This window comes from Equus caballus, chromosome 26 (genome assembly GCF_041296265.1).
Source record: "Equus caballus isolate H_3958 breed thoroughbred chromosome 26, TB-T2T, whole genome shotgun sequence".
Classification (NCBI taxonomy): Eukaryota; Metazoa; Chordata; class Mammalia; order Perissodactyla; family Equidae; genus Equus; species Equus caballus.
Genome location: NC_091709.1, coordinates 40308398 through 40334247, shown reverse-complemented (window position 1 = coordinate 40334247; position 25850 = coordinate 40308398). Strand labels below are relative to the sequence as shown.

Below are 25850 nucleotides of genomic sequence, written 5' to 3'. Positions count from 1 at the left end.
TAGATATTAAAAAAGACGTACAACAGTGTGTACAGTATGCTCCTATCAGTGTTAAGAAAAAATAAGATATATACATTGAACCAAACGAATGTGCCTATATTCTGACTTACAAAAAAAGGCAACTCCGTTTGGTTCAACATAAATGCTTGTATCAGCGTAAATTATAGAAATACTTTAGGATCTAAGAAGACAAATTAAGGCAGGGGTCTGAGCCAGGCAAAAGTTTTGAGTTTATCCTTTTGTACTCTTAACTTTTCATGATGTGCATTTGTTACTGCTTTTTAAAAAGGAAGATAGGTGCACCCTAAAGAAGATTGAAAAAAATAAATATGTTCTTCAGAAGCAAATTCAGCAGGTTGTAAGTAAAAATACAGAAATCACACAAGTAAGAGACTAGAATGAGGAATTACTCACCAAATCAACATACTTGCACTAAAGCTACACACACACACTAAGATTTTTAAAACCCTCACAGAAACATAAAACTGACTTGATTTATACCTCTGGCCTTGGAGAAATTCAGAAAAAAAAAGAAGTCATTTAAAGTCTATCTGTCTGCTATTAATCACAAGTTGAAATCTAATAGAAGGAATATCATATGATGGGTAAAGTTACACATGAAAAGGTCAAAGCAAATATCAAGTTAAAAAATTCCATAATTTTCCAAAGTAAATTGAAAAAAACATCCAAGGGTAAGCTTTCACTTTCTCCAATTACATTTCCCTTCATACAATTTATCACATCCCACCAAACAACTCAAATTTCCACATGTGAGTCCCACATGAATGAATTAAACAGTAAGTAGCAAAGCCTAATCATATACTTTGCACAACCTTGTAACTACAGAAGCTAGAGATATGCCTCATTGCTTTTTGCAGATTCTCCTCTAAACTTAAAAATTTCTAATTATTTCAATTAAAACTATCACTCAAATGCCCTATTACTACCAAATTGTTTTTGAAAGCTGAACTTCTAGAAGACCGGAATAAAAAGGACAGATCTCATCCAAACCAGTCATTCTGGGAAACACTGCACACATCCTTCAGCCTGAAGGATTCAGCAGGGAGAAGCTGTGGCAGGAGGCAGAATATTCCACCCACCCCTCCCTCACTCCAACTCCATTCCGCATACTTCCCACGTGACATCCGCAGACCTCGAGGTGCACATCTCTGACGAACGACAGGGTTCCGATTGGCTCTTGGCCTCACCTATATCCACCCAAAAGTGGTCTGATTTACAAACTGTGTGACTATCTGGCACTAAAACCACCACCACCACCACCACCTTGACCATTTCTGAATGAAGCATTTTCCCCACACATACCTCACCTCAGGCTCCCCACCTTGGTCCTAAAATATTTATATTTCTCTCCTTTCAAGATTATTTTTCACTTATTTTATCCTTGATGTTAGTGATCATTGTTTTCCTTTTTTCATCTTATCATATGCATCTTTAATTACAGTGTTACTTTTTATCAGATATTTCAAGTATACATAAAAGTACAGAGAAAAACATTAACATAATCAACACCCATGTAACCAGCTTAGCAAGATCTTAACATTTTGCCATATTTACTTCAGATCTTTTTGCAGAAGTCTGTTACAGTTGACATCCACTGCGTACTGTCTTTCCCATCCTTCCCTCCCCAGAGACAGTCACTCCCCTGGCGTTTAACATACCCATGCATTTTTTAAACATTTTTAATACATACTATGTATTAATTATGGATATGCATATCATTTTGCATATTTTTAAACATTATATAAATGGCATCATACTGTACAAATCATTCTGCAACTTGCTTTTTCACTCAACAACGCATTCATTTTAACTGCTGTATAGAATTCCATTGTATGAATATACCATAATTTATCCATTCCCCTACTGATGGACATTTAGGTTGTTTCCATTTCTTTACTCTTACAAACAATGCTGTAATGAAGGCTTGTACACATCTTCTTGGGTACACACTTGAGTTGGGAGAGTATGAGCCTAGAGGTGGGCTGCTGAGTATGCACATCTTCACCTTGCCAAATTGCTCTCCAAAGTGATTGCACCAATTTACACTTCCTCCAGCTGAGTATGAAAGTTTCCTGTGTTCCACATCCTCTCAAACATTTGGTACTGTGAGGTTTTTTTTAACTTTTGCCAATCTGATGGATATAAAAGAGAGACTCATAGTTTTGAATTGGCATGTTCTGTAAGGATAACCATGTTTACTGGCTATTTGGAGCATTTATTTAATTTTTTTTCAACTTTCAAATTGCCCTTTGATTCTATCTTCACCTTCCCATGGTGATCAATAGTAGAGACTCTGCATCCAGGCTGCCTGGGTTCAAATTCTGGCTCCATCACACCCACCTAGTGTCTGAGGACACTTGGCTTGACCTCCTCATGCCTGTTTCCTCATCCATAGAGACAGCAGCACCTACCTCACAAGGTTTTGAGGGTTTTATGACTTAATATACATAAAGTGCTCAGAACAGCGCCAGGGAGGTTAGATGCTTTTCCCCCATCTGCCCCGGCAGCTGCTCAGCCAGATTCCCATGACAGATCTACCAACCCTCAGATGTGAGAGTTTCAAGATTTCTCAACATTGGTAACTCAGCTAAAAGGCACAGGTCCTCCTGTGCCAACCGCATGTCTGAATCACTGGCAATGTGTTCTTTCTGAAGTCACATCATCTACTCACTTGATCAGGAGTTATATGTACCATGGACTCAGAAAACATACTCCTACATTACTGAGCAAGTCATACAAACTACGTCTGAGGACGGAAACACCAGCCAAAATCAGTGTGGTACAATGCTTCTGACATTAAATAGGCATTCAATATATATTGGCGATTGCCCAAGAAGGAATGCTGCTGACCTGCCTCTAGTGAAAACTTCGATGGTGTTGAACCACAAGCTAGACCATCAGGAACGAGGTACAAGGATGGATGTACAACCCTGCTCTTGACCTTGACCTCACCAGGCTACCTGGCTTCTGTATTTCTACTTTGATGCACCTCCTTCGCAGCAGTTTTAGGAGGCTCCTCAAGTGTCTAGCATTCAACACTCGTGAGAGAGGGCAGAAACACCTTGGTTTGCCTCTCAGCTCTCGGAGCTCCCCTACGCAGAGTGGATGACCTTCCGCCCAATCAAGGTTTCAGATGGGCGCCTGGGTTTTTCACAAGAGGCTAGTCAAGTTGCCAACCTATTCATCTTGAAAGCATACAGATTCACCTTCAAACAGCATAGGATATCTGCAATTCTGGACCTAGCCAGAGGCAATAACTTAAAGACATTTGCAGCTCATTTCTTGTCAGAATCAGTTGAGGACAGTGGTATTGATGGAAGACTGTCAAGCCCATCCATTCCTCTAGTCTAGAAAGCCTCGGTTTATCCATGGCTTAAGCCATCTAAAAGCTGCATAACGTTAATACAGAGGTATTCTCCGAGGTGGTTGGATTACTGGTGATTTTTATTTTCTTCTTTTTAAACTCTTGTATTTTCCAAATTTTCTACCATGAGAATGTATTCTGTTTATAATAAAAGAAAAACATAAGTGTTATTTTTAAAAGCTACATACTGGGAATATACTATATTCCCCACTCCCACTCTCCCACATCCCAACATAAGTGCTTTCACTAACAACAACTGACATCAGACTCTTCTTTCATGAGAAAACTTTCCAAAAAAATTATCTGTGAAACCCAAAAGTGCACTTTCAAGGAGTTTTTTGCTTTGAATAGGAATGTTGCTGAGGTTCTTCTCTACTCTATCACTTAATTCATATTACTTGTAAGCCATATAAGAAAGTTCTTCCAGTGGGGCTGGCCCCGTGGCCAAGTGGTTAAGTTCACGCACTCAGCTTCGATGGCCCAGGGTTTCGCCGGTTCAGATCCTGGGCGCGGACATGGCACCACTCGTCAGGCCACGATGAGGCGGTGTCCCACATGCCACAACTAGGAGGACCCACAACTAAAAATACTCAACTATGTGCTGGGGGGTTTGGAGGGGGGAGGAGAAGATTGGCAACAGTTGTTAGCTCAGGTGCCAATCTTTAAAAAAAAAGAAATTTCTTTCACAACTAAACACGAGGAAAACACTGTTTCACCTGAGCAAGTGGCATCCTCTTTCTTCATGGACAGTGAGAATTACATCACTTTTCAGGTTTTCTTTTTATTTTGGGCAAAAAAGGTCAGCTGCAAATAGGAATTATAGCTAATAACTAAGCAGGACCTTATGTCTACGCAGCTTTATTCTGAGGATCTCAGGCTCCAACTCGGTTTTTAGTTTGTTTTGTTTTTAATCTTCTTCTACTGAGTGAATATATTCTTGAAGCCACCCTCTACTCTTCTTACACTGAGGCAGGACAGAACTAAATATAACAGTCTACAGTGCTCAAATTAATGCTTACAATTTATGTCCTAAAAATTTTAAACTTAGGGACAACAAAATCTTGGTGCAGTGTCAACAATCTTTCTCAACTAACAAATAAAAGCTCAGTTCAACATAAGGAACTACGAACTAATTATGATTTCACTCCTACAGTTAAACCATGAGACTTCTTTTCTTTCTTTCACTTATGAAGAACATTTCCTTAATTTTTTCATGCCAAGTTAAAGAGAGGGGAAAAAATAGAGCAAAAATTCTTCCTCCACAACTATACAGATTAACAGAGCAAAAGGAGGTAATATATTATAGGTGTTATAAACACAGTCTTTGACATCACCAGATAAGATCTGTGTTCAAATCCTGGCATCACTACTTACTAATGGTATAAGTTTGTCCAAATGTAAATGTGGAGGATAACAATACCTGCCTATTAAGTGTGTTGTGAGAATTAAATAACATATGTAAAGTACTTAAAATAATGCAATATTACCCCTGAGAGCAGCTGCTGCTGTCATTGTTATTACATATAAAGTCAAAAAAGCCCTCTTTTAACCATTTAACTATTTCTGCCACAGAACTATTGAAGGATTTTCTTGCATACCTGCAAAACAGAAACATTTCTCAAAAACGAGTATTGAGCAAAACAGTTCAACGATTAGGGTACTCTAACCAACTTACCTAAACTGTCCAGTGCGAAGAAAACAAAGAGCTCGGTTACCATAAAGAAGGTGATTTTCAGGTCTTTAAAAGAAATAATGTTTAGTCAGAAAAGGACATTTCATAAGAAACAAACAAAGTCACATAGAAAAGACAAGGCACAAAGAAATTTTCAAAAACTTGACATCTGTGCGGCAGAGCAGAAAGAACAGGATTTGGAGTCCTAACTGGTTAAGTCGCGGTTCCTTCGCGTCCTCCCTGAGTAATTTTGTCCAAATCAACCTAAACTTCCCTGTATTCAAAATGAAGTTAGTTCTACCTTTCTGTCTAGCTCACAGGAAGATGTGACAATCAAATGAGACATACTGCACTAGTAACATCAGGGGGCCCAGCTACAATGTCAGGAGGACCCAAGGGTGGGGCACCCTTAACAGGAATGTTACGAAATTCCAGCAGCCAAACAAACAAAAGAGGAAGTAGAGAGAACAGATGCATTCTCTCAACAATTCCAACTATTATCCTTTAAAAGTTCCCTCTTTGAAAGCAAAAATCCCTGAATGGGTGACATCTTAAGTATTAGCAACTAACCCTTTTTGGTCAGTTAATAATTTGGAAGGAATTAGTTGAAGGCAAAATGAGAACGAGAAAGAACATTTGACTCTGCACTGGAAAGCCTCAAAGAAAATGGGGCAGGGTGGAAGCAAATTCACAATTTTGCTTGAGTTATCCGACTTGGTTCAGTTCATCTCCTCAGGCCATCTCTAAGCTTCTACTACCTGAGGGTGAGAAAATCTATCCCACATAGCGAGCTGAAGATATTCTCCAACTCCTCATCTTGCTTTTATTTCTCCTGACTAGCATTCTAACCTGATCTGCTACATAAAAAGCACCTCATTGTTCTATTTTGCTCTTACCTATATTCAATGGCTCTGGTGTAATAGATAATAGCTATATCAAATCTCTCTTTGGAAAACTCTTCATTTCCTTTCATTTTCATTAGTTCTCCTTGCTGAGAAACCAAGGTGAAAGAAGACAAATCAAAAAACAAGCAAGAACCCCAATACTTTGGAAAAATGCTTCTGGATTTCTATCTTTGATATCAGAAATATCCTGGGGATTATTTATGTAGAAAATGAGAATACAACATTCAATATTTTGGTATATATATTCGAAGAAAACTGTTTCTAATGACTCAATGCTAACTCTGTTAAAGTAATATTATGTAAGTAAAACCATTACATTATGAATAATTACTAACAATTTATCTCTTTGTGTACAGTATTTGGCAGGTAACTTTTAAATATGCCTTATGAAACCTGTCATATGGTAGGAAAAAAAGTAGATGTAAGGTAGAATTTTAATTTTAGGTTAGAAAATGTGATATTATTTAATAAACCTGAGTGCTTAAAAACCAATATATAAATCAATAACACACAAGCATTGTTGATTAGATTAACTGCTCCCCCCCTCAAAATGGGGCAACAAAGTTAGCAAAACTGAAATCAAAGATGCCACAGATATAAGTGAAACTTTTCACTTCACTCAAATTTTCAAAATAAACAAATTAAAATAAATTGGATCATATCAATGGCTTTAGTTAGAGAATTAAATGGAACATTAAATATTTTCCTAAATCTTTTTTTAAAAATTTAGTTAAAATCGTATATTTCCCATGAGTGAATTGTATGGCATGTGAATTACAACTCGATGAAGCTGTTACCAAAGAAAATCATATTTCTTCAAGTACTTAAAAGCCTTTCAGTCTAAAAAATTAATCAAATTTCAATTTTCAATTAACTCTTTTAAAATCTATAATACTAGAGAATTCTGATCAATGTGTTGTTTTCCTCTTCCAAAAGAATAAACATTCCAATAAAAATTTATTAAAACTTTCCCTCAAACATAATTGAATGTTAGTTTCTTATATTTTTCAGATAGCAGTTTTATTAAACTTCTTGAGTGTTCAGAAAACTTCTAACAAGCAAATCTTAAAATATACTTACAAGTAAATATTTATTCTCACCTCTATACACTCCGCACAATTTTGAGTTTTAAATTCTTCAAGCAAATTGCAGTTTTCTGTTACAACTTTAGTTATGTGATACTTGTCTAAATTTTATTTTTAGGAGAGAGTGAGAGAACATTTGTTTAAAAAAAAAGAAACCGATATTGTTAATGTTCTAATTCTTCGGTTAGGTAAGTGGGTCCATAAAGTTCATTATATTACTTTATTTTCTAAATAATACATTTCTTGTAATCTTTTACATGTATCAAATAAAAATTTAAAATAAGTAACTGATAAAATGCCTCAGAAAACTTTAGATTCACTGCTTGCTATGAATCTAATCTCAGTTTTCTAGCATTAAAAAAATACCTGTTGATTATTACATTAGTTGTCATTGCAGTTAAAACAATTGCTCCGTCATAACACATTCCAAATAGGTCTAATAATTATTCAAGTCAATTCAAGAAACATTATTAGGCACCATGGGTACCTGACACAATGTTCAATAAAAATGTCTGAAAACAAAAACCTGGAAAACTACTTTCTAAAATGTATCTAATATAACAAATGAAGAATTTAAATTGTCTTAACATTTTGACTCTCATGAATGAAATGTTAAAATGAGACAATATATTTGAAATGCTATTCTTATAAAATTAATTAAAATGCAGTAGATAACCAGAATTTTTTAAAAGTTTACCAGACCTCATTTTCTGAATTTTAAGCTGTTCTATAAAAAAGATTTTTTTAAGTGGTAAATAATTTATTGCAACAAAACTACAGTTATGCCTCTAGCCAAACACATTTGTTTCCAAGGCAGAAGAAGTACCTACAACTTCAGATTCGAGGAAGGATCTGGGAGGGTCACCAAATAAATTAAAGTGATACTAAAGGACAGAACAAGACGGCAGGACGAAAACCTGGGCTTGGAGATCAGAGACCTGATTCCCCACCTAAATTCTACTACGTACTAAACTGCAGAAATATCAACCTCTCGAAACCTTGGTTTACTCCTTTCTAAAATAGGGACAACAGGAGCTACCTTGCAGTGCTATTATAAAGAGAGAACAGCCAGAGAAAGTCAGGAACGAGCCCACGTGAGTGCCCAATACATGATATTGGTCCTCTATTTCTATCATAAAATCTAGCTTATAATTAAAACAGAATAAGGAAGAGAACCACTTCCATGGGTGTAATACAGCCCAGCATCTAATGAACCTACCAGAAAAACTGGTCTTCATGTTTAAGATTAATTTCTCTTTAACACTTACGTTAACAGCACAAAATTTGCCTTCTTCTCATTGGAGATGGCTAATTAATTATTGGTCACCATCAAGTACAGAGTCAAATATTTCCTGTTTCAAGATTCATATAACTATACTATAAAAATACTACTAACATTCAAATGCTTTAGGGAAAAATATTTCACAAAGTAAAAAAATATATAAGGCAGTTTCATCATACATAAGAATAACAGATTCATGAGGGAAATGAAAATTATAATTTCAGCTCTGTTACTTATTTCTCTTATGAATGAGAATACATGAGGCCCAGTTGTAGTCTCTTTCTCTGGGTAATGACATCCATTTGGTAGGATTTCAAAAAGTATAATGTCATAGAAATCATTAAGACAGGAACTACAGAATAAAACTAACTATAATGTTAAAATTCTCTTGTTCAACTACTCAGCCATAAAAAAGGACAAAACCATCCCATTTGCAACAACATGGATGGACCTTGAGGATATTACATTAAGCAAAATAAGTCAAACAGAGAAAGACAAACACCGTATGATTTCACTCATATGTGGAAGATAAACAAATACAAGGACAAAGAGAACAGATTAGTGGTTACCAGAAGGGAAGGGGTTAGGGGGTGGGCATAAGGAGTAAAGGGGGACACATATATATGGTGACTGACAAATAATAATGTACAACTGAAATTTCACAATGTTATAAACTATTATGACATCAATAAAATTTTTAAAATTCTCTTATTCATAAAGGCTTTTCTCTTACAAGAGAAAAACATTTTTTAAAAATGCTAAGATAAATAAGAAATTACGTAACTACATATTACATTTTCTCAAACAATATCTTTAAAAACTGAGTCAAGTAATAATTTAAAGAATTTATACTCACATTCAGTAAAGAAAATACTTAACATAGGCCAACAATTGTCCACTGCTCCTAATTTAGGTAGAATTGTTAGATCGCCTGTGTATTTCACCCAATTCAAAGCTTCTTCCATTGCCAAGATTTTCTGTTTCAAAAAGAGGGATGAAGAATGTGATTCGGGTATTAATTCTAAATTTACATGTGGTATTATAAATTTATCTTACATAGCATTTTAGATCCTTAATACAAAACTTATACAACCTCATATTTTCATTACTCCAGCCCGCAACCTGGAATAGCTAGACCCAACATACAAGTTAACAAATACCATGGACTCACATATGTTACATCTTCAGGCAACCTCGGGCTGCTCTCAGAGCTCAGGATGCTACTGCAATGATTACAGACCTGGAAGCTGAGGTCTAAAACCTGGTCTGAGGCTGCCCTGGGTAGCAGGAGAGTGCAATAATACAAGGTGAACGAGGGGTCTCAGATTTCATCTAAACTAGGACTTCCACCCATATCAATATTAAAGGTATAGATTAAGGTTCACTAAAGGGACAAAGTATTTTAAGAAGTCTGTGGCAAATACAAGAATAGGAGATAAACAACAACACGAGGGCGTGGCTGGGCAAATGAACACTCAGGGCAATGATATTCATGAAGAATCTAGAGTTCACAGAAATTTTATCTGTACTTCTAGTGTCTGAAATGACTTCAGAAATTAAACAGTGGAGTTATCACTGCTAGTGTCAGGCTTAAGGGAAATAAGTCAATGTTTATGTTAACAGTATCATTAAAAATTGGTTTATCGTTGTATCTGGAGATTATTCAGTAATTACATATCAAAAAATGTTCAGACCAGGGACCTAGTAATTTCATTTGGGAGCACATATGCCAAGTAAATATACTAAAAGAGAAAAAAGAATCGACCTGTATAAGAGGCTCAAAATTACACTACATGTATGGGAAAAAAATGAAAATGATGCAAACTCCCAAAATAAGGAGATTGCCCAAGCAAAATACAGAAGTCAATACTACCAAATACTAGATATAAAACACTGACCATGTGGACCCAATGCATGGGGCAATGAGCAGTGAGACGACTGACAATTACTCACAGTAGCTGCGCTGGGTTCCTATGTTAACACTTACATTTTCTATTTTATAACCAATTCTCAATAAGCCTCCAATAAAGAATGAATCATTCTGCAAAACAAAAAGAAAGAATACAACACATTTTTTCCTTATTCAGTCAATTATATTTGATTTTTCTAGTGAACTAAAAATTTCAAACTTTAGAAATACTACTATGTGTACATAGTAGTCCACTTCCCACAAGCACTTTCACACTCAATTTACCTCTTACAGACCCTAAAACAAGAATTCAAAAAGTCTTACATAGGGTTCCAATAATAACATGATTTAGTCTAACTTTTCGATGTATGGATTTTAAAGTTCATTACACCTACATTTTTAATAAAACTACACTAAGTTACTGCAAAAGACTATCCGCAGGAAATAAACATCAGAGTGCCCTTCCTAAATTTAAGTTTGCAATTAGAATAGTACCAAGAAAAATATTTGTCTCCATAACCAACTGAAATAAGGAAAATTATCAAATGGCTTTAAAGGCAAAAAGAAAAAACCCTCAGAGTAGTACAAGTACACCTCCTCAAATCTGACATGATGAAGTTCACCCCAAAGAAAAAATATTTGTTGTGGTGGTGGTGACAGTGGCATGATTTTATTTTACAAGATAGAATCCATCACTTTCAGAACTTGTGACAAAGGCTTCTGTGAACCAGGAGTACACTTCCACTTGTGACAAATTCCAATTTCTATCCTTAGCGATAAGGAGCAGTCCTGGTTCTCATGAAGTTATGTCAGAATCATGAAAACAGCCAATCTCTCAAATACACAGCACAAATTATGGATAGCAGAATAATCTCAACTTAACCAAATTAAAACCATTACATGTTAACCACTAAAAATTAGTAACATAAGCATGACACCATATAAACACTTACATTCTTTAAATTGGGGCAGGGGGGACGACAACATTCTGTCACTTACCACGACTTTCTTTGCCAAATCCACAATATCTTCCATCAACTCAAGATGTTGTAATTTCTTCAAACTTATCTCAGAAGTGTGAGAATTGCTTAAAGACAAATTTATGTTTTAAAAGACTCGGTTCTCATATAAAAATTCATTAAGCTTTATACTTAACTTCACATTATACCTCAATTTAAACTATTTGAAAAAAAATTTCTCTATTTCTTCACTCTAAGTGACAAGTTGTTTATTAATAAAATACTACACTTTTTCCTCTCTTCTGTACTACAATGCTGATAGTTATAAATAAGCATATTAATTTTTCATTACTCAGTTTCAAATTTACCACCTAATGCTCTTCAGAATTTCACTCATTATAATGTTACCACAATTATTCATTCATATCCAAATCCCAAGTATCAACTTTTTCCACCCTACTAAACAAAAGTAAAGTTGAACAGTATACAAGAGTGACACATAAGCTTTCCATTATACTCAGCATTCCTCGGTACCAGGCAACATGCTTACCACTGTTCATACTAAATGAGTAACATGGGGTAACTTACGTGGCCTCCACACAGGGGTGTAACCGTGATATTACAGAACTGTTCTGACGTTGAAACAGAAGTGGCCAGAAGACGTGTATCTTAATGGCATCACAGTAATCTTGCAGGACAGAAAGTGGTTTACTACACCACATATTGCAGACGTCAAATTCTTAATTAAAAAAAAAGTTTTACATTAATATTCTGTGCCTCCTTTTGGAATGAATCAACACTGTTAACAGAGAAAAGGCAGAAATGGATATGGAAAGGTAAAAAATGAACAGCTGAAATATTTTAACCTGTTAGATGTTAAGCATATTTCAGTGTTAGTTAAAACTCTATTTTAACAAAGAAAGGTTTTGGTTTCTAGTGTAAAAGAATAGTAAGAACAGATTTTTAAATAAATATGTAAGTCTGCTACATTGATTTGAATGAATGAACCCCTCTTGATAGTCTTTCAACAAATTAAAATTAAAATACCAATGTACTCACCTAAGTTTCTCTCACTTTGGGTATAATCTTTATACTGTCTACCCTAAAAAAAAAAAAAAAAAAAAAAACTCTTGATTTGTATCTGGTAAAGTGCAAAGCACAGTTCTTGATTTTCTTTTCTTCTAGTGAGGAATATTGGCCCTGAGCTAGCATCTGTTCCAATCTTCCTTTATTTTATACATGGGATGCCGCCACAGCACGGCCTGACGAGCACTGCATAAGGTCCAGCCCGGGATCCAAACCCACAAATCTCGGGTCACCGAAGCACAGCACATGCACCCAACCACTACACCACCAGGCCGACCGTGAGTTCTTTATTTTTAATGTAAAAACAATCAGTACTAAACTAAAAAATTTCAGTGCACATTTATTCACACACTTGGAATACAACATCTTCGACAAATGAGGCGCTATGCCTTTTTCATAGTGTTTCCCCTGAGTCTGTTTCTATGACTCTCCCTGAGAGCTCTTTTAAACTCCAGTCAGCAAAGATTCACCACCACTCACTCTCTGGCATTGCACATTCCTGTTGTTGAGGCACTGCCTACTTTCCCTTCTGAAATCACCTCAAAAGCATGTACACCTACGTCCTTGTAAAAACTTACGTGGCACAAAAAAATCTTTATTCAGCTCTAAATCAAAAAATCTTTAAGAAGTAAATCTTAAAAGTTCTCATCACAAGAAAAGAAAATTGTAACTATGTGGTGATGGATGTTAACTAGATTTACTGTGGTGATTCTGCAACACATACATAGATCAAATCATCATGTTAGTACACTGGAAACTAAACTAATGTTATATGCCAACTATATCTCAATTTTTAAAAAAAATCTTTCTGGCAGAAAGACGGACAGATCAAATGAAACAGAACTGAGAGCCAAGAAATAAACCCACACATCTGTGGACAGCTAATTTTCGACAAAGGAGCCAAGAACATACAGTGGAGAAATGAAAGTCTCTTCAATAAATGGTGCTGAGAAAACAGGACAGTCATACGCAAAAGAATGAAAGTAGACCATTATCTTATACTATACACAAAAGTTAACTCAAAATGGACTAAAGAGTTGAATGTGAGACCTGAACCATAAAACTCCCAGAAGAAAATATAGACAGTACACTCTTTGACATCAGCCTTAGCAGCATCTTTTTGAATATCATGTCTCCTCAGGCAAGGGAAACAAAAGAAAAAATAAACAAATGGGACTACATCAAACTAAAAAGCTTCTGCACAGCAAAAGAAACCATGAATAAAACAAAAAAACAACCTACCAACTGGGAGAAGATATTTGCAAATCATATATCCAATAAGCGTTAATATCCAAAATATATAAAGAACTCATACAGTCAACAACAAAAAACGAACAAGCCAATCAAAAAATGAGCAGAGGATCTGAATATACATTTTTCCAAAGAAGATACACAGATGGCCAACAGGCACATGAAAAGATGTTCAACATCACTAATTGTTAGGGGAATACAAATCAAAACCACAATGAGTTATCGCCTCACACCCATCAGAATGGCTATTATTAAAAAGACAAGAGGGCCGGCTCCGTGGCCGAGTGGTTAAGTTCGTGCACTCTGCTGCAGCGGCCCAGGTTCGGATCCTGGGCGTGGACATGGCACCGCTCGTCAGGCCATGTTGAGGTGGCGGCCCACATCCCACAACTAGAAGGACCTGCAACTAAGATATACAACTGTGTACAGGGGGGGTTTGGGGAGATAAAGCAGGGGGGAAAAAAAAGACAAGAAATAATAAGTGTTGGCGAGGATGTGGAGAAAAGGGAACCCTCATACACTGCTCGTGGGAATGCAAACTGGTGTAGCCACTATGGAAAACAGTATAGACATTCCTCAAAACATGAAAAATAAAAATACCATATGATCCAGCTATTCCACTTCTGGGTATTCACCTAAAGAACATGAAAATACCAATTCAAATGCACCCTTATGTTCACTGCAGCATTATGCACAATAGCCAAGTCTTAGAAACAACCTAAGTGCCCAACGATGGATGAATTGATAAAGAAGATATGGTAGATACACACACACACAATGCAATACTACAGCTATAAAAAAAGATGAAATCTTGCCATTTGCGACAACACAGATGGACGTGAGGGTATTATGCTAAGCATAATCAGTCAGAGAAAGACAAATACAGTATGATTTCACTCATAAGTGGAAGATAAACAAACACATAGATAGAGAGAACAGATTGGTGGTTACCAGGCGGGAAGAGAGTGGCAGGAGGATGAAAAGGGTAAAGGGGCACATGTGTACAGTGACATACGGCAACTAGACTTTTGGTGGTAAACATGATGTAGTCTATATAGAAGTCAAAATATAATGATGCACACCTGAAATGTACATATGTTATAAACCAATGTCACCTCAATAAACAATAAGTTAAAAAGACAATTCAAAAAATAAAAAATAAATAAATTTTTAGAAACCTTTAAGAAGACACAATGCTAGAAACAAAAAGTCAACAAATCTACTTACTACTCCATCACAGTAAAGTTGAGTCACACGAACATAATCATTGGACATCAATTTAGGAGCAAAGACACAATCGTCCACATATGGGTAATCTTCTAACAAGGCATAATCTGCTACGGTGAAATCTCCCAGGGCAAAATCATCCATGGTGAACCATCCTAAAAAAAAAAAACAAACACAAATAAGTAATTACACCATTTGTGATGATATAAGACGCAGTGTTCCTGGCTTCTACTGTATAACAGAAAAATACTTGGAACTTAAGCCCCAGGGAATTAATTCCAATTAGAACACTGAAACTCTGGAAGATTCTCATCCTCATTCTGCTATTCTTTCCCCTTGACTCTGTTCAAATAACAGTTTAACCTATTTCTTCTTTTCCTTAGGTTCACATAGTCACCATCTCTGCTCTGAATTGATCTATTTACACATCTCCTTTAGAGAGAAGATAATTAAGGGCGTCTTATTCATCTGTATGTGCCTTGCACATGGGAAGCCCTCAAACAAGTGTTTGCTGAATGAACAAAAGACATCTTTCCACTGCCGTCCTTATACCCCATCTGCTTTTCCTGCACCCTGTGAAATATGACATTTCACCATACACAAACTCCACTACATTCTCGGCCTCCTGGCTGGAAGTAAATTCTGACTCCACTGAGACAACAGTTTCCTCTCAGCTGCTCATATTCTCCTACCCATCCTTTAGTGTGTTTCTGTCTTGGGCAAAGGGGCAGAGCTGAAGTGGTACAGGGTGAGTCTGTCAATCTAATTCCCCACAGCCGCATCCGGACCCTCCATCCTCCTAACAACTGCTCCGCCTAACAACCTCAGAACTACTATGACACACAGTCAAGCACTGCTAGATTGCAAAGGTGGGCAAAAACCCTCACACTATCAACAACTATGTTTAAAAAATAATTATTTCATTGGGGGAAAAGGGGAATTAGGGCTGGAGTTTCAGACTAAGGTTTTTTCCCTGAAGAAAGTTCAGTAAGATTAACAGCTATCAGAACAGCTAGAAAACCTAAATATCACTGAAAACAGCATCATTTTATTACTTCTAACTCCTGCCCAACTAATGGCTTTCTTTTCCTATCATCATCAGCACCTTCATTAACTCATTCTTTATACCTTTTCACCTCACCACTGTTATCCCACTGTTAGGACATATCAAGTTTCTTTCTTCCCAAGCAAGACCACCATCCTTCTCGAAATGCAAAGCCATTTAATTAATCCTTCTTATTATGTCCAATCTGCTGTACGAAAACCTCACAACATCAGACGTGAAGAACAATAACCATCTTCCTAGCACACTACGTCTTTCTGTCACATAGCACACCAAGCGTTTTAATGGGTCACCTCATTAATCCTCACAGCAGTTCTTCTCAGGCCCATTGAGCATCATCCCCACCGCACAGATGGGAAATCTTCTCGGTAAAATTAAGCAATTCGCTCAAGGTCACCAAGCTTGAAAGGATTCAAATCCAGGTCCTCTGATACCACAGTCTCTCGTCTCAAACAACTGTATTTCACTATAATATCTACCCTTCCTTGTCATTGCCACCTAGTTACCTCTTGGCGGTTGTCATGTTTAAGAATACTGGCAACCAGTTCAGCGTTCCCCTCTCTTCCAAATTCTATCATCCCAGCCACATCATGGCCCATGTAGACGACCCCTTCAAGACCCTGGCCTTGCAGTTTAACTACCTCCTCAACTGAAATGAACTTCACTGCCCACCTCACCTAGGTTCCTCCCAAGACCACACCTCAGATCACTGCTCAGCTCTAAATCAGTTTATAAATCTTGACTTCTGATTAGCTCCTCTCCGACCACAGCCAAGAATCATTATGGCCCATGTCTCCCCTATCTCCTACCACAGGCATTCTTCAACCTCATCAAGAATTCTTCCCTTTTCTCCCATTCAAATCCTCCATTCTCATTCATTTTCAGTTTCCTACAATTCGGTTTCCACTGCTACCATTCAAAGGAAACCACTTTCAATAAGGTCATCAGTGACCTTCTATAACAGACTGGTTATCTATAATGTCTGGCACCTGACCTGCTCTGGATGAACAATATTTCCAGAGTTTAGAATGTAAATTCAAAAGTGAAAAGTGACTGGAAAAAATAAAAAAGACATTTTAGCATCCAAAGTACTGCACATAATATGGGACATATGCTATCCTGGGAAATATACACAGTTGTAAGCTCATTTGTATTACAAACATTTTTTGTATATAAATCCAGAGAGAGCCAAGAACTGTCTGTCACAGCCCATACATCACCATCATGGCATACAATTAATGTGCTCATACCCAGCAGACTAAGTCATTGTGACATGGGTCATTCACAGCCTGGCAGATCTCACTGATACCACATCCTACACCAACTGTACTGTACTTACGACATTGGTGTAATTTGTATTTTCTATTTGGTTTTAACTAGAGAGGTGATGTGGCATAGTGGTTAAGAGCATGATCTCTGGAACCAGACTGCCTGGGCGTGAATCCTGACTCTCCTACTTCCTGAATGTGTGATCTTGGGCAAGTTAACTTCTCTGTGCTTCGGTTTCCTCACATATCAAATGGGATAGCAACACTATCTACTTAATTAACCAGTTAACACATTGAAAGTGCTTAGGATAAGACATGGTATACAGGAAACGCTATAAACATCAGCTATCGTTAATATTAGATGAGTATTTTTAAGAATCCACTCTTGGATGCTTCTAGCTAAATGGCTACCTCAATTGCTGAGCCCGGAGAGTGCTTTGCAGCTCACAACTTACTTGGCGCTGTTGACCACTTCCTCCTCCTCAGAACTCTTCACTTGGACTCCAAAGACCATCTTCTCCTGGTCCTCCTCCTATTCTTCTGGCTGCTCTTCCTCAGTCTCCACGGGCTCTTCTTCTCCAATCCCCGCCACCCAAATGTCAACTCTCTTTTCTTTCCACGCTTACTCTCTCCGTGGGTGACTTTATCCACCACACTCATGGCTTAAAACAGCACTTTCTGAACCTCCATCATTTGCACAGCTTCACCATAATTGGTGCCATTTCCACATACCACATGCATTTTTACTCACTCAATATTTCTTTTTTATTGGGTTCACTTGGCCTAAGCGATAATATCCATGATATCACGGGTTTGATGTATAACTTATGCTTTCCATACACTTTAGAATAAATTCCTAACTATTAAAAAACTTTCCAGTGTTTATCTATGTACCGCTTTAAATTATCTCGTACTGCCCTGTAGCAAACAAAGGCTGAGACGTCCAAATGCTGAAGACTCTCAAATCTCTCTGGGCTAGGGTGTGTCTCGTGCCTTTCGTGACTTCTAGACCATCCCTGTCAACTGCTATTGGATCTTAAGCAAGATGTCTCACGAGCCTCTCAGATTCACTACGTTCAAAAACAAACATCTTTTTCCTCAAAAACCAAATAAAACCAAATTCTTTCCTCTTTCTGTATGCTATCAGTTAATTGCTCTACGTGCCATCTGGTTGCCCAAACTAGAAATCTGGGGATCAATCTAGACTCCCCAGTATCTGTCAACATTCCTATCCAACTGACCACGAAGTCCTGTAATCTCTACCCCCTAAGAACTCTAAAATTAGCACACATACACCTCTTCATGCCCAGTGCCACTGCCTTAGTTGTAGCTTCATCTTTTCTCCTCTGAATTAATTTAACAAGCAGTCCTAACTGGTGACCTGCCTTCAATCTTGATATCCTCTAAAACTCTGATCATAACATTTTACTGCTTAAAATTATTCAACACCTTCCCTTCATCTTCAGAATTAAGTCCAAACTTCCTACTATTGCATAGAAGGCCTTTTGTGATCCTGTTCCTGCTTTTATCTCCAGTCACTCCATGAAATCCAACTCAGAAGCCATCATATTCAACTGCTTGTCATTCCTAAACAAATCCTATCCTGCAATCACCTAATGCCTACCAGTCCGTAATAATAAATTCCACGAGCATTTCCTGCTCTTCTCACTACTACCAAGTTTATTTCTGTGCCTCTTCTCTGTAAGCCCAAAGCACCCTGCCCATATCTTTTTTGCAGTAGTTTCCACACTGTTTGGTCATCACAGGTTTATCTCTGTAGGTTCACTCGGGTCCAGAGGGTACACTGTGCCCTACTCACCTTGATTCCCTAGCTCAGTGTTTCCCCTATTTCTTATTCCCATTCCTCAAAGTAGAAAACTTTGCCAAATCCACTTGCCACCTGTACTTTTATTTATTTAATCTTTTTCTTTAGGATAACTCAACTTTTAACTTAGATGTAAATTTATTTTAATAGAAAATTTGATACACCAAGAAATCTTAGATTTGGGAGGACAGAATTTTTTTCCTAACACAAACTAAAATAAAAATGTACTACTAAAATTAAAGTAAGGGACTTCTGATTTCATCAGTTAGCAAGAACTAATGGGGGACTCTATCACTCCAAAACAAAGTGGATCCAAGATTTTAAATTTTTTTAATTTTGCTGAGCTCATAGAAATAGGGAACATGTAAAGTCACCCTTTTCCACCAAAAGCAACAAACCTCTATCTGACAGTCAAAAGCTATAAGCAGTATTGCTAGGAGCAGCAGTAGGACCAGGACACTGAGCCCTGGGCCAGAAGCAAAGCGAGGGAACTGAAAAGTGGTCCATGAAACTCCCTGGCCCCCAACCAAAGCTGACCCAAATCCTATCAGAAGAAAAGCATCCCCAAATCAGACTGTCAAGATTTCCACAGAGAAAGATCAAACAGGAATTCATTATCAATGATCACCAAGAACAGGAAGTGACAATCCACCATGAGGGAGAAAAAACAGAAAAACAAGCAATAAATTTAGACCCCTAAGGACAGGAGAGACTGGGATTGCCAGACACAATCTACAGATTAGCCATGGACTAAAAAAATGAGCCACCAACATGAGAATATAAAAAATGAGTATATTTGGAAAAAAAACAAGTAGAACTTTTAGAAATTAAAAATATAACTGTCAAAAGTAAAAGAAAAACAACGATGGGTTAAAGAGAAGATTAGGTACAGATGAAGAGAAAAGTGATAAACTAGAAAACGTGCATGATGAAACTATCCAGCACTGTAAATTCTGGTAAAGAGAAAAAGAAATGAAAAACGTGAAAGATGAAAAGTACCTTATCTGGGAACAGTCTAATACATATATATCCAGTTAAATTTCCAGAAGGAGAGAATAGATAAAATCAAAGAGAGACAATATTTAAAGAACACAGGGCTCAGAATCTTCTGGATGACATGAAGGACAAAATTCAGAATCAGGGAATAGGTGTATCCAAGAGGATGAATAAAAAGTAATCTCCATTTAAACTTAGAAGTGAAATGATATAACACCAAAGCCAGAAAATCCAATGCAGTCAAAAGAAAAGGAACATTTTCTTCAAGAAGCATAAAGAAAACTGGCAGCAGACTTTGTACTTTATGTAAAAGAATATCTTCACCATGTGGACAGAAAATAAATTATCTACCTAGAACTATATACTCATCAAAATTACCTCTCCAGAACAAGAGTGAAATAAAAATAATTTTAAATAAAAACTGAGTTGTCCACCAAGAGACTTGAACTAACTTCTAAAAGTACCAATTAAAAGACATAAACTGACTGGATTAAAAGAAAAATCCATTAATATGTTCTTTATAAGAGACACCAAAAGTTTAAGGACATAGAAAAGGTGACAGTAAAATGAAGAAAAGGATATTCCAGGTAAATCACCAGCAAAAGAAAGGTGGAAGAGACAAAACTGATCCCAAGACAAAAAGCAAAATTAAGCAAAATTAAAATGGAAAGGATCACGCCATAATAGAAAAGTTCCAATACACTGGGAAAATGATGTTAAACTTGCATATATCTAATCAAATAGTCTCAAAATACATAAAAAGAAAAATTGTTAGAACTACAGTAAGTCTGTTAGAAGGTAACAGCAGGAGACTGCAACTCATCTCTCAACTAATGATAGGTCAAACAAAAATCAATATAGTTTGAACAACATAATTTACAAGCTTGATCTAATGGATACATCACAATCAGAGAATACATACTTTTCACAAGTACACATCCTTTGACTATACAATTAAGAAATGAATAAAAAAAGAAGCATTAATGTAGATACATGTGAAAATTTCAAAACACATTTTAAAGAAAATTTAAAAACACATAAGTCAAAGAAGAAATCAAAACAGAAACTTAAAAATACTTACATGCGAAAGTTAAGGAAAACACTATAAATTAAACCACATTAGATAAAGCAAAAACGAACTTTGAGGAAATTTATAGCCTTACATGCTCATACTAGGAAATAGGAATGGATGAAAATTAATAAATTAAGCACGCAATTTAAGTTAGAAAAATAATATAAGAAAAAGAAAGGAAATAATAAAGAGGGGGAAAAATCAATGAACTAAAACCCCAAAATATAATAGGACTAATTAGGCCAAAAATTAACTCTTTGCCAAGATTAATAAAACAGACAAACTTTTGGCAAGATTAATCAAGAAAAAAAGAGAAGTCATACACAAATAATATTCAAAATGAGGAAAGGGAACATAACTACAGGTAAAACATATTAAAAAGGGAATTAATACCACAAACTTGATGCCAAAAAACTTAAAATTTTTGTTGAAAGCAGATTTCTAAAACTGACCAAAACTGACTAAAAGAAATAGAAAACCTGAAGTCCTATTACTATTCAACTGCTAATTATTACTATATTACTAACAATCTACAATCCTTCCACAAAGAAAACATTAGATCCAAATGATCTCACAGGTAAATTCCACCAAACTTTTCAGAAACAAATCACTCCAATCCAAACTCTCCCAGGAAGCAGAAAAAGAGGAACTACTCTAACTGGCATAAGGCTAGAGTAACCTTAAGAGCCAGATCAGACAAGACAATCACTAAAGACAAATGACAGGTAACTTCATTCATAAACACATTCAAGAATACTGGATAGATTCCAGTAGCTCATAAGAAGACAATCCATCAATTTGGATTTACCTCAGGAAAAAATGTAAGAGAGAATTAAGAATTTTAAAATGTATATATTGGAATCCATTACATATAACAGATTAAAGGAGAAAAACCACAAGATATTCTCAACAGACACAGAAAAGCATGTGACAAAATTGCAAACAAAGACTTCCTAACTTAATAGAGAATATTTACAGAAACTCATAACAAACATGATTTTTAATGGGGAAACATCCCCTTTAAAATCCAGATGTCCACTATAATCACTTCTAGTGAACACACTTCCATTGAAAATACATCTAAAAGTGTGCCAGAATATTAGGACAAGAAAAAAATTAAAAGGAAAAATAATTAGAAAGAAAAAACCAAAAGTGTCACTATTTGCAAATGATATTATTATCCACATAGAAAACCCAAAAGAATTACAGAAAATATATTAGAAATAATAGGAGTTTATCAAGTGGATGGCTAAAGATCAATGGAAAAAATCCATTAAATTTCTGTTTATTAACGATAAACAGTCAGAAAATAGAATCTCAAAATAACACCATTTATAACAGCAAGAAAACATCAGGATCGACATTTAAAAAGTGTTAGATCTGTATGAAGAAAACTACAAAACTATATTAAAAGACATTAAAAACCTAAATAAATGGAAATACATACCATGTTCTCAGACAGGAAGACTCAAAATCTTAAAGATTTCACTTCTCCCTCAAATTGATTCAATCAATTCCAATTAATTCTCAAAGAGTTTTTCATTTCAGGTGACAAGCTGATTGTTAAAGCAAGAACAAAGGTCCAAGAACAGCTGAGACTCAAGTCCTCCCCAGATATCAAGATTTCTGGTAAAGCTATAGCATTAATGATTACAACAGTGTGGTATCAACACAGAGACAGACAAGCGAACAAGTGGCACAGAAAGATGAGCCAGAAACACAACCATGCATACAGAAACTAAACATGTCAAAGAGGTGGTTCAGCAGATTGCTGGTGAACAGAGGGCCAATTCAACACACCACAAATATGGGGACAACTGTCATCACATGGGGGGAAAAATGAAGGCAGATCCCTATCTCACACTGCACACAAAAATCAATACCAAATGGGTTATGAATGTAAATGTGAAAGGCATCATTTTAAATCTTCTCAGAAGAAACAGAGGAGAATGTCTTTATAACCCCAGAGCAGAAACTTCCAATTAGATTACATTAAAATTAAGAACTCTGTTCACCAAATACACCATAAAGCGTGAAAAGACAGGCCACAACTGGAGGAAGATATTTACAATGCATATAATCAATAAAGCATTGGTGTTACCAGTTTACTAGTTTTAAAAGACAATCAACAGAAAAATGGGTAAAAAATATGACCAGATATTTCACAAAAGGGAAACAGATGGTTCATAAACATATAAAAAGATGCTGAAACTCATTAACAATCAAAGAAATGCAAATTAAAACCACAATGACACATTATTTTGTACCCTTCCGATTGGCAGATATTAAGAAGTCTAACAGTAATAAGTGTTGCAGAGGATACAGATCAACTATAACTCTTATAGACTGCTGATCAAAGTATTGACAAACCTGCTAGCCAAAGCAGAAGCTGGTACAACCACTTGGAAAAACAATTTGATATAATTTTGTAAAGTTAAACATTCACACCCCATAACCCAGAAGTTCTACTTCTAGCAAAAAGCTTACCACAGTGGAATTCCAACCTTTTTTTTTTTTAACTCGAAAACCACCAAAAACGCTTTTAAAAATGACATACTCTTCACACTTTAAGATAACATCTAAAAAATTTCAGCCTAAGTTTAAATAGTTACAAAGGATGAATTTCTGGAGTATCACAGTAACATTTTAAAATAAAACTGACATCATTGGTTTAAACTGTCATTATTATAGCAGAGTTGATCAAAAGATAACTATATATACTGGTAATTAAAATAAAAACGAACTTTTATTGGAAATGCAGCTCTTGAAGAGATAACAAGTACCTGGATTAAAAGAGGTTTTCCTATCACTATACACTGTATTTTAAATTATCCCTTATGTTGTCCTTGGAGAGTTTTTCCACTTGGGGCATTGCCCTTGTAAAATTCCATGTGGGTGAGTGGCATGCCCTTCTTATCTAAGGTGGAAGAGATCCTGTGAAAGGGAAGGTGGGAAAGTAGAACCAGTAGAAAGACTCTGTCATACGCCTCAGGCATTACCAATTTTAGGAGAGCGTACACATGGAATTTAACGATCTATAAATTGATTCATTAACATCACCTGTGCCCAAGTACGCCTTAGAAAACCTCCAAGACTCCTCCATGGTTCATACACCCCAGTGTGAATATTAGAGAAATTCTTGCAACTGTGTACCAGAAAATACGTACAAGCATCTTCAAAATAGCAAAACCTAGAAATGACCAAAATATCCATCAACAGAAAAATGCATACACTGTGTTATATTCACCCACGGAATACTACACAGCAGTGAAAATTAATGACTTACATCTATACTCAATTACAGTGATGCAGAAACATAACATTGAGAGAAATAAGCAAGCCCCAGAAAACTGTATCCTGTATTCCTTTTTTTAAAGACCCAAAAACAACAGAAACCATACAATACATTGTTAAGGGATGCATACACACCCGATAAAATTATTGTTAAAAAGCAAAGAATGACAGACACAATTCAGGATAGTCACTCTGGAGGTGAGCACATTCAATATTGGTCATTTGGATTCTCAAGGATTAAGTGGTGGATAGATAAGTTTTCATTTTATTGTTTTGCTTCACAACTTGCTTATATGTTACATTTATTTTGAACATACCAAATATTACATTAAAGAAAAAAAACGATTTTAAAAAACCATTCATCATATGAAAAAAGTACGTAATTAAATCTCTTCACCTGCAGCTAGAGAGGTACATATAACATACCATGGAAATTACTATCTTTACACCAACCATAGGAACTGACATACCTTAGGTACAAAACAATTGTTTATTGGAATTAATCTTACGAGGACCAAATGAGATAAAGACAGAGCCAGTTAGCCATGAGAGATGAACCCACAGGCTGACACAGGGTTAGCACAGAAGCCAAAGTGGCTGCAAGCAAATTTAGCCACAAGCTAAAGTTATAAGGAAGCTGGTCAGTGGAGAGACAACAAACATGTAAAAGTCTGATAGCAAAATGTTAGCAAGGATGTGAGGAAACGGTGTCCTCACTCCATACCAATGAGAGTGAAAATTGGTACAACCACCTGGAGAGCTTCTGTGATATTTGGTCAAGTTGAAGATGCACTTATCATACTATGCAGCAATTCATCTACTAGGTGTATTTCCTAGAGAAACTTCCAAATGTGTGCACAAGCAAACAAGTACAAAGACGTTTATTGCAGGATTGTTCTTAGAGTGAAAAACCAAAAAACAACTTCAAAGTCCATCAATAAGGAAATGGATAAATTTTGGTATATTCATACAATGGAATTCTATACCAGCAATAAAAATGAACGAACCAATGATAACACCATTATCGAAATTTATTCATATATAAATCTCAAAAATGTGATGCTGATCGAAAAAGGCAAGCGGCAAAAAGACACATATCATTTAATACCATTAAAGTTTAAAACACACAACACTAGATATTGTTTATGGATTCACTGTAATCCAAGTATAAAATATGCAAGAGAATGACAGACACAAACCTGAATACGGTGGCTACCTCTAGAGAAGGAGGGGGAGGAACTGAGAGCACCTCCAATATCTTCAATTTTATCTCATTAAAAAAACAGAGGTTCCGAAGTAAATTTGGCAAAATAATTACATCTGTAAATCTGAGTCATGGGTTGGTTAGATCCCCCTCTGTATCTTATATGTGAAATATTCCAAAAATTAAAAAGGAAAATTAGGCAAGAGTAAGAAAAGAGAGCAAATGAACAGAGACAAGACACCAAAACGCAGGCCTTGAGCGCAGAGCACGAACCTTTGAGCAAGAGCAGCAGCAGTTGGGTCCCTAAAGGGTTTGAAATTTCTCTCTTTGCATCCTTATAAGAAATTCCATTTCCCTTAGGAAAAAA

The 25850-nt window shown here is 36.1% G+C and overlaps 1 protein-coding gene across 23 annotated transcripts in view; it reads right to left on the bottom strand.

Annotated features, from left to right (window-relative positions):
- Nucleotides 1–25850, bottom strand: part of TTC3 (tetratricopeptide repeat domain 3) — a 150240-nt gene that overhangs the window by 122960 nt on the left and 1430 nt on the right. For 11 of the 23 annotated variants that reach the window (XR_011432918.1, XR_011432916.1, XR_011432917.1 and 8 more), the window contains exons 2-10: nt 14762–14916; nt 12257–12299; nt 11786–11936; nt 11238–11325; nt 10317–10370; nt 9186–9306; nt 7063–7148; nt 5954–6048; nt 5061–5123 (exon numbers count right to left, since the gene is read on the bottom strand). The exons of 5 other annotated variants lie outside the window; for them this stretch is intronic. Coding sequence is in view for 7 of the 18 variants with exons in the window: in XM_023630131.2 (XP_023485899.1) it covers nt 5061–5123; nt 5954–6048; nt 7063–7148; nt 9186–9306; nt 10317–10370; nt 11238–11325; nt 11786–11936; nt 12257–12299; nt 14762–14905 (845 nt within the window). In the remaining 11 variants the exon portion in view is untranslated. Of the gene's footprint in view, nt 1–2871; nt 2994–5060; nt 5124–5953; nt 6049–7062; nt 7149–9185; nt 9307–10316; nt 10371–11237; nt 11326–11785; nt 11937–12256; nt 12300–14761; nt 14917–17547; nt 21781–25850 lie in introns of those variants that run through there. 7 more of the 23 variants (XM_070252299.1, XM_070252306.1, XM_070252298.1 and 4 more) reach the window with 5 other exon arrangements.